Source organism: Myotis davidii, unplaced genomic scaffold (assembly GCF_000327345.1).
Source record: "Myotis davidii unplaced genomic scaffold, ASM32734v1 scaffold425, whole genome shotgun sequence".
NCBI lineage: Eukaryota > Metazoa > Chordata > Mammalia > Chiroptera > Vespertilionidae > Myotis > Myotis davidii.
This window is the reverse complement of record NW_006296413.1, coordinates 97,320-109,627: the sequence shown is the minus strand read 5'-3', so window position 1 is coordinate 109,627 and position 12,308 is coordinate 97,320. Positions and strand designations below refer to the sequence as shown.

Genomic DNA, 12,308 nt, shown 5'->3' with positions numbered 1-12,308 from the left:
GGAGGTCAGTTGTGGGTGTTTGTTTGTTTTAGGTTGAGTTTATGCCATCTTGTGGGATGAAGTTTTTAAACTTACAAGTGACCCCATCAGAAAGATCAGAAGGGTGCCAGGGCATAGCGGGAGGAGAGAGAACTCGAAGTCCCATTGGTTTACTTCTGATGCGCGTGAACTTGTGTGTGTGTGGGGGGGCCCTAGACCCTAAGAGGAAGTCATTGTGTCTGTCCCACCTGCCACAGAGCGTTTGTGATGACAACATTGGAAGGGGATGAGGCCATTATTTATAACTAGAGGCCCGATGCACGAAATTCATGCAAGGGGCTCGGCCCTCGTAGCCGCGGCGGCTGCCCTTGGCCCTTGCAGCCCTGGCTTTGTCTGGAAAGTCGTTCAGCTGTCCAGTCTAATTAGCATATTATGCTTTTATTATTATAGATACTGAACTTTTATAAACAACTGCACCTTGACAGTTGGGGGATGTTTCAACAAACAAAAATACATACCACATCTTAGTGGAAATAATATGCGTCCTCATCCAGGATGGAAATATGCTGTAATGTACTGTTCAAAGAGAAAGAGCAGGTGCAGAGTTGGGAATGCAGTGTGGTTACAGGTCTGCAAAGCAAGCGAACCAAAGCTTTTCCAAGGATGAAGTCCGGACGTGCAGCTCACCTCAGGGTGAACCTGGTTTTCTCCGTGTGCTGGGACCTGCACGTGGAGAGCGCTGAGGGAGGACTGGGATTCTTTTTCTCTCCCTTCTACTTTTCCTTCTTTGCTAAATTTTCTGTAATGATCACATAAACCGAGGTTTTAAAAAATGAAAGTGACATTGTATATAATGGGGGGGGAGGGGGAGTCAAGTTGATCTCTAAGCCTGTTTCACAAAGGATTTGAAAGCCGTAAACTTCTTACAAAAAGAAAACCTCTGTGAACACAAAAATGTTGAATGTCAAAGCATTAAACAGAATCCTCTTATTTGCTGGCAGCGCTTCAAGGAATGGCAATTTGATTCTATTAACCGGTGCATTTTGTTTTTAAAAAGCCCCAAGAGAAATCATCTTAGGCAAGAATGTCCCCGGTGCCAGGCTTCAGAACTGCGGGGTGTGGGACGGATGCCTCAGCATAGCCATGGCGCCTCTGCCATCTCTTCTGACCTTCTGGGAGTCAGAGCCTGACAGGTCTCTGTGATGTGGAGCTGTGCTCAGTGCCCAAGCGGCGCCAAAGAGGGACACACCATCCAACTCAGGAGGAAGAGGGAGCTCCTGAGTGGGCGCCGGTCTGGGGGGTGGGGGAGTCCCTCTGGGAGGACGGAGCCCAGCCCAGACCGGAAGGTGGAGGAAGACCTGCTTCCTACGCACAGCACTGGGGAGACTTGAGCTTGACGTCGAAAGAAGTGAGACATACTCGACTATAGAATAACTCTCTGTGTGACCTGGGCCAAGTTAGCACTTGCTCCCCCCGAGCCCTGGTTTCCTCAACTGTAAAATGGGGGTAATAACCTTTCCTCTTCCTCAAGGTGGGATTAGGGTGTGACAATATTCTGCAGACTCTAAGGGCCCCCACAGATGTGGGGGATCGCGACAATGAGTCCTAACTGGCATTGGGTTCTCTGAGGAAGCTTCTGAGTGTGTCCATGCCTACCTGGGGCTGAACAAATAACCAGTAGCAACACCATCAACAGCTAGCATTTGGGGAGCACTAAGCACTGTCCTAAGGACTTTAAATGTATCACTTCACTTTAATCCTTAAGAGAATTTCATGAGGTAGGTACTGTAATTGCCCCCATGTTACTAATGAGGAAATGAGGCCCAGAGAGGTGAAGTGACTTGTCCAAGGTCACACAGCTAGCAGATGGAGGAGTGGGATTTGAATCCAGGCAGTCTGACTCTGGGACCTGACAGAAAGCTGCAGATGTCTTTCTCTGGCAGACGAGGAGGAGGGGTTTGGGGTGTTTATTAATATTTATTAGTTGGTTGGCTTAGTTCCCTACATCTAAGAGCTGTTGGTGGTTGGGTTTGCTTTTCTGTAAGGGCTGCAAGTAGGAAAACCCGCAGGTGGGCAGTGAGTGGGACAGAGGGAGGGTCTCATGACTATGGTTGGAAGCGTAGGCTGACTTCTCCTGGGGGTCTCCAGCAGCCAAAGGAACAGCACTGAGTGGGAAAGGACGGCCATTGTCTGGGTTACAGGAGTAGTTTCGAGGAACTCAGGAGGCAACCGAGGCAGCATTGGGAGGCCCTGGCTTCTTGCCGGCTGTTTGCTGGAGCCACCTTCTGCTAGGAGAGGCCGCTCATAGTTCCCAGAGACTTCTGCAGCTCCAGCGGCCACCACAGTTTGTGTTGCGTGGGCTTTCTCAACATGGCCTCTCAATTCATCAGGCCATCAGGGAGAGTGAGTCTGCTCGGAGGGACCCCAGCTGATGAGGAGGGGGTGTCTCTGGTCCTAGGTTGGATGGGAAGAGTTTTTCTTGCAGAAGTAGCCTAACCTGAAAGAAATCCCCTGTGCTTTTGACATGGCATGAACGATAGCATCAGGAATCCTTTCATATCCAGTAAGACACATGTCTCCTTGCTGCCATCTCTCCAAACACAGGCAGCCCCAGTTATTCTGCTCGAGCTGCGACAGGGCCCTACGCAAAGACCTGCATTTGGATTCGTGGTCCTTTCGTTGGGCGGTTTGGGTTTCGGATGAGGTTTGTTTTGGTGTCAGTGGCCACGGCAGGGAGCCCCATTTGTCTTTGACTAAGGTGGTATCAAAAAAAAGATTTAAAATACGCAAGTGTGTCCCACATCTTTGCTTAAACATCACTTCACAGGGACAGTTTGTCGCCATTCCTGCCCTGTAGGTCAGCTGCAGCATTTGCATATTTCTAATTACTGATGCATTGAGAGTGTTTAATGCGTCCTCAGTGCAGGGGTGGAAGAGGTCTGAGCAGCGCCTTCCTGCCCACGCCATCTCTCCAGGACCTACCCCTGCAGGTACTTACTGGCTGATGTCTGACCGCTTGGTGTTTTGTTTCACAGAAACAGACAACCTACAGGCAACTGTCACCCCAAACCCGGAGTCGTTTCCTCCCGGGAAATTGTCCCCGATTTCACCAACATGGCCTTTCTCCGAAGTCCAGTCTTCCTCCGCAGTGGATAGAATCAAGGATGTGCTGGGCCCGACCCCTGACAATACCAGCGTGCTGCCATTCTCCCGAACACCTCCTCCCAAGACACACCGCAGGCCTCGGGCTCACGGGGACCTCTCCGCTTCCCCTCACCAAGGGAGCGGATATAGCGCCTCCCTCGAGCCTTCCAAGGATTCCACCGAGTCGCCGGTCCAGCCAAGACCGCCACGGGGAAGAGAAGCAGCCGGTGTGTCAGGTTTGCCTCACACTAGCATGCTCCCTGCATGGCCCACTGTCCCCTCGGGGACGTCCTTGAGCCCTGTCCTTCCGTCTCAGCCAGTATGGGTAGGGGCTCCTTCCATCTCAGAACGACATTCTCTGAGGTCAGACATTCTCCCGCTTCTCCCTCCACCTCCATCCCCTTCATTGGCTCCTGACTCGCCTCATCCCATCATCTTTTCTAAGCCAGTTGGGCGACCCACCACTGTGCCTTTAGTCCCCCAAACAGCTCCAACTGACTGCTCTCCAAGCCAGAGCGTGGCTAAACCCCAAAACCCACTTACTGACAAAAGGAACCACACTCCATCCCCAAATGCCCAGGATTTAATAAGCATCCCCCGTCTAGGTTTCTCTGGATCTTCAACAAAGCAGTATTCGGAGCTGCCCCCCACGGAGGATCCCCGCGCAGCAGGCTCCCCCACACCAGAGTTTCTGAGGTCCGGGCCAGACCTGGCCCATCGGTCTCCCTCTCCCCCAGCACTTGGAAGTCTTCACCTGCCCCGTGGAACTCCCTCCTGGTCAAGCTTGGAAGCGGCATCAAGACCTGCGTCCACCCAGCCAGTCACAGCGGAGGTGGCCGAAACAGTGCACAAGGGGGCGTCGCTGCCAGCTCTGAAGAGGGGGGCTGTGCCCTCACTTTTCCAGACCCCTGAGTCAGGGGCGGTGGAAATGACCAGCAGGACACTAGCCGCCGCCACTGCAAAGGACTCCGCTAACCCACTGTACCTGTCAGCAGCTCCAGGGAATTCTGAAGGGCCCATCCTTTCCGCGGAACACACATCTTCCTCTTTGGTGCCTTCTCCTCTGCCTCCCACCACAGGCGGCCGAGGACAAGCCCTCCTTTCCGGGGCGGTTCCTGCATCACCCTCGAAGGGCAAGGGCGCAATAGCAGACTCTCCCGCTGTCCTGCAGCCGGGAGGGAACCATGCCTCTCCATCCACCCCGCCCCAAATGCCAACTCCTCAGGGAGAGGGCCACGGTGGACCCCCTCTGGCTGCCACTACCAACTTCCCCCTCTCAAGCACATTTCCTAATCTCCTTGCCACCACTTGGACGTTCCCGCTGCAGAAGGAAGGAGGCGGGACAGCTGTCCTAAGGAAAAACAAAAGAGCAAGTTTGACAGTTGCTCTCCAGACCTTCCGAAGTAAAGAGATTCTGAGTCTTCACACTCTGAACGGATTCACCTCTGCTTTCAGCACTGATCCTATTTCACCCACTGTCCGTACAACGCCAAGAACAAACCTTGCTTCAGAATTACCTCCACGTTCTCTCCCCTCCACACGAGCCGCCCAGACTGTTTCCCCATCTCCCGGCTTTTCCAGCAGCAAGCCAGAGATGGACGCAGCTGCGACGGGCCATTCGGAGCTGCCAGTTTCAACTTCCAAACAGGTGACGGCACTTCCCTCCTCCACTGAGGTCTATGATTTCTCAACAATGGGAAGTGTGAAAAAGCCAGCGGTCACAGATGTGTTCCGGAGTTCCCTTTCCGCAGAAACTGGATCCCTCTCCACAGAACCAACGATATCTGGCTTGCTGCAGCAAACAAATTATGCTATAAATGGGCACACAATTAACTCCACAAGTTGGAAACCTCACTCAGCTTCCTCTCCTGCCCCCAGTGTTTTAGCTTCAGCTGTTAATACAATAGACCCCCAGAATCTCAAAGACACTGCTGGGCATGTAGCAACTGCAGAAGGCTTTGGCATTCAGGATTCAGTCCTTGATACAGGCACCAACCAGCCCATCCAACAGTCAGATGTTACCATGGTTGGAAACCAAACGGGTGTCTTGTCTACAAGTAATAACCATCCCAGAGACTTCCAAGCAACTGAAGTTGGAGATGACCCATCCACAAGTCAACAAGTCCCGTCTCATCCCCATGTACAGCAGCCTGTCCATCCAACATGGCCTCTCTTGCTACCCTCTCCAAGTCTGCCTTCCACAGTTGGCTTGCAGGAGATGTTTTCAGATGGAATAGATACAAGTTCCAAAATTTCCAGCAACTTCTACCCATCTCCTGCGGTACATGCTTCCACACCATTCCAGAGTATCCCACGATATCGCTCTACTGCTGAATCTCCTCTGTCAACCAGGGCCTCACTCAGGACCCCATCCAAAGTGCTTCCGCCTTCTCAGCGCCCCAAGAAATGGACAGGTGCAGCCACTAATGCAGGAAGTTTCTTTCCTGGTACCCAGAAAACAGGTATGACTGCTCCTGTGGCCAAAGCATCTTCAAGCTCAACACAGATACCCAGCTTTGCTCAGGAGCAGACACACCCTTCCACGCTGGTGAAAGACTCAGCAGCCCCAAATAGCCATGCCCTTGATCCTCTGCCGACGTGGTGTTTTTGAAAGTATTCAGAATTTAAGTGTCCTTATTACCGACCATAGCTTCGCTATAACTGGCATTCTCATTGTGCTTAATTGACTGAATGAGCCTAAGCTCTGTGGCCTAAATTTCAGAGCACAGAGACTTTTCATCCCAGCAAACCCATCAGTTACATCCATTCATCACCTCAAGGGATGTGGACACTGTGGGCGAGTGACAAACTTTTTGCTTTTTCTCTCTTTACAGTGGACTTCGCAGTGGCGTCCAAGGCAGAACCAACAGCAGCTGCAGCAGCATCCACGTTGCTCCTGAGGAAATCAAGTCCGGCGGCACTGTCTGCAGCCCTGGTCGCTAAGGGCCCTGGCAGCAGCCCCTCGGCCGTGGCCTCTGGATTAGTCAAGAGCAGTTTGACCACTGCTCTAGCTAGACATGTCACAAACAACACGGCATCGGGCCCGAAGGCGACACCAGGGCCAGGCCACCCAGCCTCCTCGTTCACGCCAACCTACATGTTTGCAAAATCAGCACACACCACGAGCACTCACACAGCCATGCAAGGGAACACGGGCACCGCCTCCGGCCTGTTGTCCACAACACACCTCCCCAGGAAGCCACAAGCCATGCACACGCACCTCCCAAACCCCACCAACCCAGACCTGCCCAGGGCGTCCACCACACGCTCGCTGACAATCACGGCCGCCTTGACGTCCGTCACCGCACCAGTAAGGGCCACGCGGTTGTTTCCCGCTGTGTCGACGGCTGTGGTCACAACTGGCAAAACGGCGTCCAACCTGGAGTGTCAGATGTCCAGTAAACTCCTGGTGAAGACAGGTAAGACTCCACTCTCCTGACTTGACTTGGAGCAGCAAGCACATGATGGCTTCGGAGAGGCAACAGAATGATTAGATTTCTTTGAGATCAGTGGTTCTCACCAGGGGCAGTTTAGCTCCCCCTCCCCCGGGGATATTTGCACATCTGGAGATGTGGGGCTGGGGGTGGTCTTGAAGGGCAGGGAGGGTGCATTGGCACCTAATGAGATAGAGACGAGGGAGGCTGCTAAGCATCCTACAATGCCCAGGATGGTTGACGACAAAGAACAGTTCAGCAGCCCAAAATGTCAGTAGTGCCAGCGTTGGGAACCCCCGATCTTTATCCAGTGACGGAGGGTAAGACAAGCGTTTTGTGACACCATCTAGACCCGGGATCAGTCCTGAAATCAGAGGCCCCTTGGAAACCAGTTCGGCCAGGGGTCGGAGGAAGCACAAGCTTTGTCTGTAGTGATGTTTCCCAGGCATGAATGATGTGTTAGTAAATAGACAACTTCGGGAAGCGCCACGGAATTCAGAAAGGCTTTGTGTCATGGGTTTTCTCCATTAGCAGGTACTAACAGTACGGCTACGGTACGCTGCGTGGGCACCCGGGATTTCTTTTGATGTTAAAAAGCAGACCAAGAAGGCACAGGGTCCTTTGCATCGTGTGGTAGTGTTTGCTACAAAAAGCATCAGACACAGTATTTGAAAGAGGATGCCAGTGTCGAATGCCCACATCCCACCTTCCTCTTCACCCCACAAAGAACTAAATGAAATTATTTCTTGAGGCATATCCTATGTTACGGATATGAAACTAGGCATAGCAGAAAGTACAGTATCTCTTCCTGTATCTCAAGAAATTATACCACCTGGTTTCCCACTTACCCTCCCCCTTGCTCTCCAAATCTATGCCACTTCCTCTGAGTGACAACCTCAACCGCCTGGATGCAGAAGTCTGGAACATCCTCCCCCTCCATCCCCAGCCACACCCTGTCAGTCACCAGCTCCTTTCAGTTCTCCTGGAACACTCTCTCCACCACAGCTACCAATTCCCTAGTTCACCTTGTCACGATCGCTCACCTAAATTTCTGCATCAAATGGCCAAATTTATCTCTCTGCCTTCAGACTCCATCCCCCTCCCCCCACCAGCCTGTTCTCCAGTCTGCAGTTAAAGGAACCTTCTAAAATGCATGCCTTTATTCAAAACCCTTCCCTTCCCGTTGCCCTCAGGACCAAGCCTAAACACATACACTGAAATATTTCACTCTTCTCCCCTGTGCCTTTGCACATGTAGTTCAAGGAACCACACTCCCTCCTCTGGGAGTGGGTAAGAGTGGGTGGGAGTGGGTTCCCCCCGCTGGCAGGCTCACTCCCATTATCCTTCAAGACTCAGCAGAAGCACCAGGAACCTTCCTAGGTCCCCACGCCCTGGCCCACGTCAGGGCTGGATGCTCCTCCTGGGCCTCCAATAGCATCCTAGGCTTCCCTTCAAATAGCACCTGTCAGTCAGTCACACATGCCCTGGTCTCCATCCCTGTCTCTGTCACTCTTGTGGGGTGGGGCCTGCCTTCCTGACTCAGGCTGCAGCACCTAGCTCAGCGCCTGCCCCTAAGTCAGCTCTTAGGGATGCTGTTGAGGGAATGCAGACCCACCAGGGGCAGGTCCTGCTGAGCAACCCCTTCCCAAGTCAGAAGCAGCATTGGTCTGAAATGAAGTGCCCCCGGCATGATGGCTGTCTCTCTGCACAATGGCTGGCGAGGGCCTTCTTTCCTTAGGACGTGAGTGGGGCCCGCAGAGCTGCGACCCCAGCTCTGCCCTCATTGGACCTGCACTCACCGGCTTCGAGCAGAACTTGTGGGAGGTGTTGGCCGGGGAGGAGAGGAGGGCTCATGTACTGGGGCATCTGCTGCCTTACCCTGATGACCATACTTCGGTTCTGTCCCGCAGTTCTCTTTCTGACGCAGAGGAGAGCGCAGATCAGTGAAACCTTGAAGCTCAGTATAGCCAAAGGGCTCACGCAGGCATTGCGCAAGGCTTTCCACCAGAATGACGTCTCAGCTCACGTAAGCCCCTTGCCTTGTCATCCGTCTAATCCGGTCTTGTCTTCCTCGGGGGACCAGAGTAGGTTCAGATCATTTTCCTCCCCTCCTGGGTACCATAGCCACGGAGCATATTTTTTTTTTTTTCCATTTTGGCAAATAGTTCATGTGTTGTTGTTGGGGAAAAAGGTCAAATCTTGAGGTGGAAAATTGAGGCTAATTGCCTTATGCCCAGATTTTTCTTAAAGCCTGGATATACTGTTTTAATTGGTCCTATTATCCCATTGTCTGGGAAAAGTACTTAGTAATTGTTCATGTAAATTCTCCAGAAATCATCCATTACTTCTTCCTTTATCTTCCCCGCCATTGTAAATAGTTAATGATTTATTTCGGGACATTTAAAAATTACTCTGACTTGTAATTTGAGTCCAACTTTGCTCAAATTGCCTGCAGCAGACGGGGAAGTAAACACTTTTTTTTCCCCTCCAAATACTCTAATGCCAAGTACTATTTAACAACTGCTCGCTGTGATGGAAGCCTCACTTTACACGCTTTTGGTTTGATTCCAAGTTTTAAAGCAGTAAATGCAATTGGCAGTCGGTGGGCAACCCTCTGCATCACTTGGAACTGTTGCTCTGGCCTCTTCGCTTGATGTTTTGTTCTGCAGCTGCAGTTGGCTTGGTGGTCCTCTCCCCCCACTACCACACCAAGGACTAGGAATAAGGTTTGGTACATAATTTGCTGGCCGTTGTTAGTCTCTTGTATATAATTTTGAAAGAAAGAAAAAGAAGAAACGCATTTCATGTGAGGCATCTGTGGTTTCTGTGGCAGAAACGCTATTTCAAAGTGGAAAACGTGGCCCAGCCAGCGTGGCTCAGTGGTTGAGCATCAACCTATGAACCAGGAGGTCATGGTTCAATTCCTGGGCAGGGCACATGCCCGGGTGGCAGGCTTGAAACTCAGTGTGGGGCGTCAGGAGGCAGCTGATCAATGACTCTCTCTCATCATTGATGTGTCTATCTCTCTCTCCCTCTCCTTCTCCCTTCCTCTGTGAAATCAATAAAAATATATATTTTTTTTTTTTTAAAAAGAGAGAGTGAAAAATGTGAATGTTTCTATTGGTTGCCTGATACAGGTTCCACTAAACTTCTCTCATTTGTAAACGACCTTCATAGTTTTTGCCTTTTCTGCATCTCCTCACAGACTGCTGTAACAGAATGTATTTTTTTTAATTGGCTCCCTTTTAAGAACTTCAATACATATCTTTTGAAAGGATATTTGATATTACCACCACAAATGGAATTCCCTAAGAAAAGGGAATCATAAAAGTGAGAATAATGGAAGCAGCTTGTTAAATTCAAGCTAGACATGGTTGGCAAAAATGTGATTGTAAGGATTAGAGGGGTGTTAAAAGTAAGTACTCCCCAAACTGAGACTCAGTCCTTAGGGTAATGAGAAGGACGGGGGCAGGAGCCACTTTCTCTCTGGCATCCCTACTGCTGTGTCCATGCTCCATCCAAAAGTAGCTTGTTCCACCGAAAGCCACCTTTAAACAATTTTTTTTTAATTTTCCAGTGGCAGTTTATATTCAGTATTACTTTGTATTAGTCTCAGGTGTACAGCCTAGTGGTTAGGCAATCATATGCTTCACAGAGTAATCCTCCCATATTTCCAGTACCCACTCGGTGCCATACGTAGTTATGACAATATCATTGACTATATTTCCTTTGCTGTTCTTCACACCCACGTGACTCTTTTGTAGCTACCAATTTATACTTCTTAACCCCTTTAACTCTTCCACCCAACCTCCAACCTCCCCTCCCCTCTGGCAACCATCAGTCTGTTTTCTGTATGAAGTATTTCTCTCTGCTGCCAACAAGAAGACAATCCCTCCGTGATACCTCTGGGAAAACTACCTTTGATGCCCAGGCTCCCCACTTTAGAAGGGACAAAGGCTGCCTGGAATGCCTTCCTACATGCTCTGAGGGGTCCAGCAGAAGACAAATAAACTAGGTTGTGACACACGAGAAGCAGCTGAAGGAGTGTAGCAGCTCAAGAAACCCCAAATATGGAGGACACACATCTGGAGCACCACCTTTGGGAACAAAGTGTGGAGGAACCAGAGGCACAGCCAGCCTGTTGCAAAACCAGTTTTCTTGATCCCTTGGGCAAATGCATGTGACACTACTCATGGAGATGCCAAAATAAAGGGGGAAAGTGGGTGTTTAAAACACCCTGACTTACAATGAACAACATAAACTGATGAACAAAAACAGACCCAGAGACAGAGAAGCATCGATCAGACTGTCAAACCTCAGAGGGAAGGCAGGGGAGGGTGGGGGTAAAAGGGAGAGATCAACCAAAGGACTTGTATGCATGCACATAAGCCTAACCAATGGACACAGACACCAGGAGGGGGAGGGCATGAGGAGGGGAGGGGAGGGCAATGGGGGAATAAGGACACATATGTAATACCTTAATCAATAAAGAAAATTTAAAAACCACAAAAGAACACCCTGACTTGTTAATATAAAAACCAAAGAAAGCAAAAATAAATAGTAAAATCTAAAGTCTCAAAACCTTCCAATTGGGTTAAGAAGAGCTCAGATTATCATATCTCTTAAGACTCAGCTATAAGAGAAACTTTCTCCATGGCCCACCCCCACCTCAATCTTGAACCAACTACATGTCAAGAATCAGGTGACCTCTAAACAATTCTTCGCTCAGCTTCTAGAGAGAGGAAGTCACCTCATACACTGTTTGAAAGTGCCCCCACTTGTTCTCTCACTTCTGCCTTTTAATTTCCGTAAATGATGAGCAATATAATAAAGCTATTTTTTAGCATGCCATTTCCTGGAAATCTATTTTGCCTGCCATTTTGGGAGATAATTGGTGCTCACAGGATTATCCTGAGTCCCTTAAGGAATCAAAAATGCACAGATTTAATTCTGTTCCATGTAGTTTCAATATAGTTTATATTTTGTTGTATTCTGATATTTTGAGACTTGCCAATCTACGTCTGCTTTATAGGGTTGTTAGAATATTTGTTGAACGAGAACATCCTCTTCCCCAGCCATGCTAAATGGTCCTAGGAAACACCAAGAACTTAAAGTGGAAACAAGCACTGAGTTCTGTGGGTCCGTCTGTTTTGCAGGTGGACATTCTGGAACATTCTCATAACGTCACAGTGGGTTATTATGCTACCAAAGGGAGGCTGGTGTACTTGCCTGCCGTGGTGATCGAAATGCTGGGTGTTTATGGGATCAGCAACGTGACTGCAGATCTGAAGCAGCATACCCCAAGCTTGCAGTCCGTGGCGGCTCTCGCCTCCCCGTGGCATCCCCAGCCTGCAGGCCACTTCCAGCTGAAAACAGGCAAGTAACTCAGGACGAAAGGGTTCTCTCGGTTCTGGGACCAGGCGCAGTGCCAAGAAGACACCCGTTTAAAAACTCCATTGCTAACGGCTCTGTCATCTCTTGTTCCTTCCCCAAAGGGCGTGCTGATCGAATGCCCAAGTGCCCTGCACATCAGCCTGATTTTTTCCTGGATTTACTAGAAATATTTCTTCACAGGAGCCTTTCTTCCTACCGTATATAATTGGTACTTTCATACACCAAGTACTATAGTTTTTATTTTTTTCCTGTATTATGGGTACTGATAAGAGCTAAGTAGCCATAAAATCTATGCTTTGGAGCAACACATTGCAGATGCCACTGAACTAGAATCTCTGAGCTTCGGCCTTGGGAGCT

The 12,308-nt window shown here is 50.0% G+C and overlaps 1 protein-coding gene across 1 annotated transcript in view; it reads left to right on the top strand.

Annotated features, from left to right (window-relative positions):
• KIAA1549L (KIAA1549-like ortholog) overlaps positions 1-12,308 on the top strand; it is a 98,445-nt gene that overhangs the window by 7,059 nt on the left and 79,078 nt on the right. Inside the window, exons 2-6 of the mRNA XM_015568939.1 lie at positions 3,015-3,350; positions 3,729-5,537; positions 5,958-6,542; positions 8,468-8,583; positions 11,714-11,933. Coding sequence (XP_015424425.1) covers positions 3,015-3,350; positions 3,729-5,537; positions 5,958-6,542; positions 8,468-8,583; positions 11,714-11,933 — 3,066 coding nt within the window. The remainder of the gene's footprint in view (positions 1-3,014; positions 3,351-3,728; positions 5,538-5,957; positions 6,543-8,467; positions 8,584-11,713; positions 11,934-12,308) is intronic.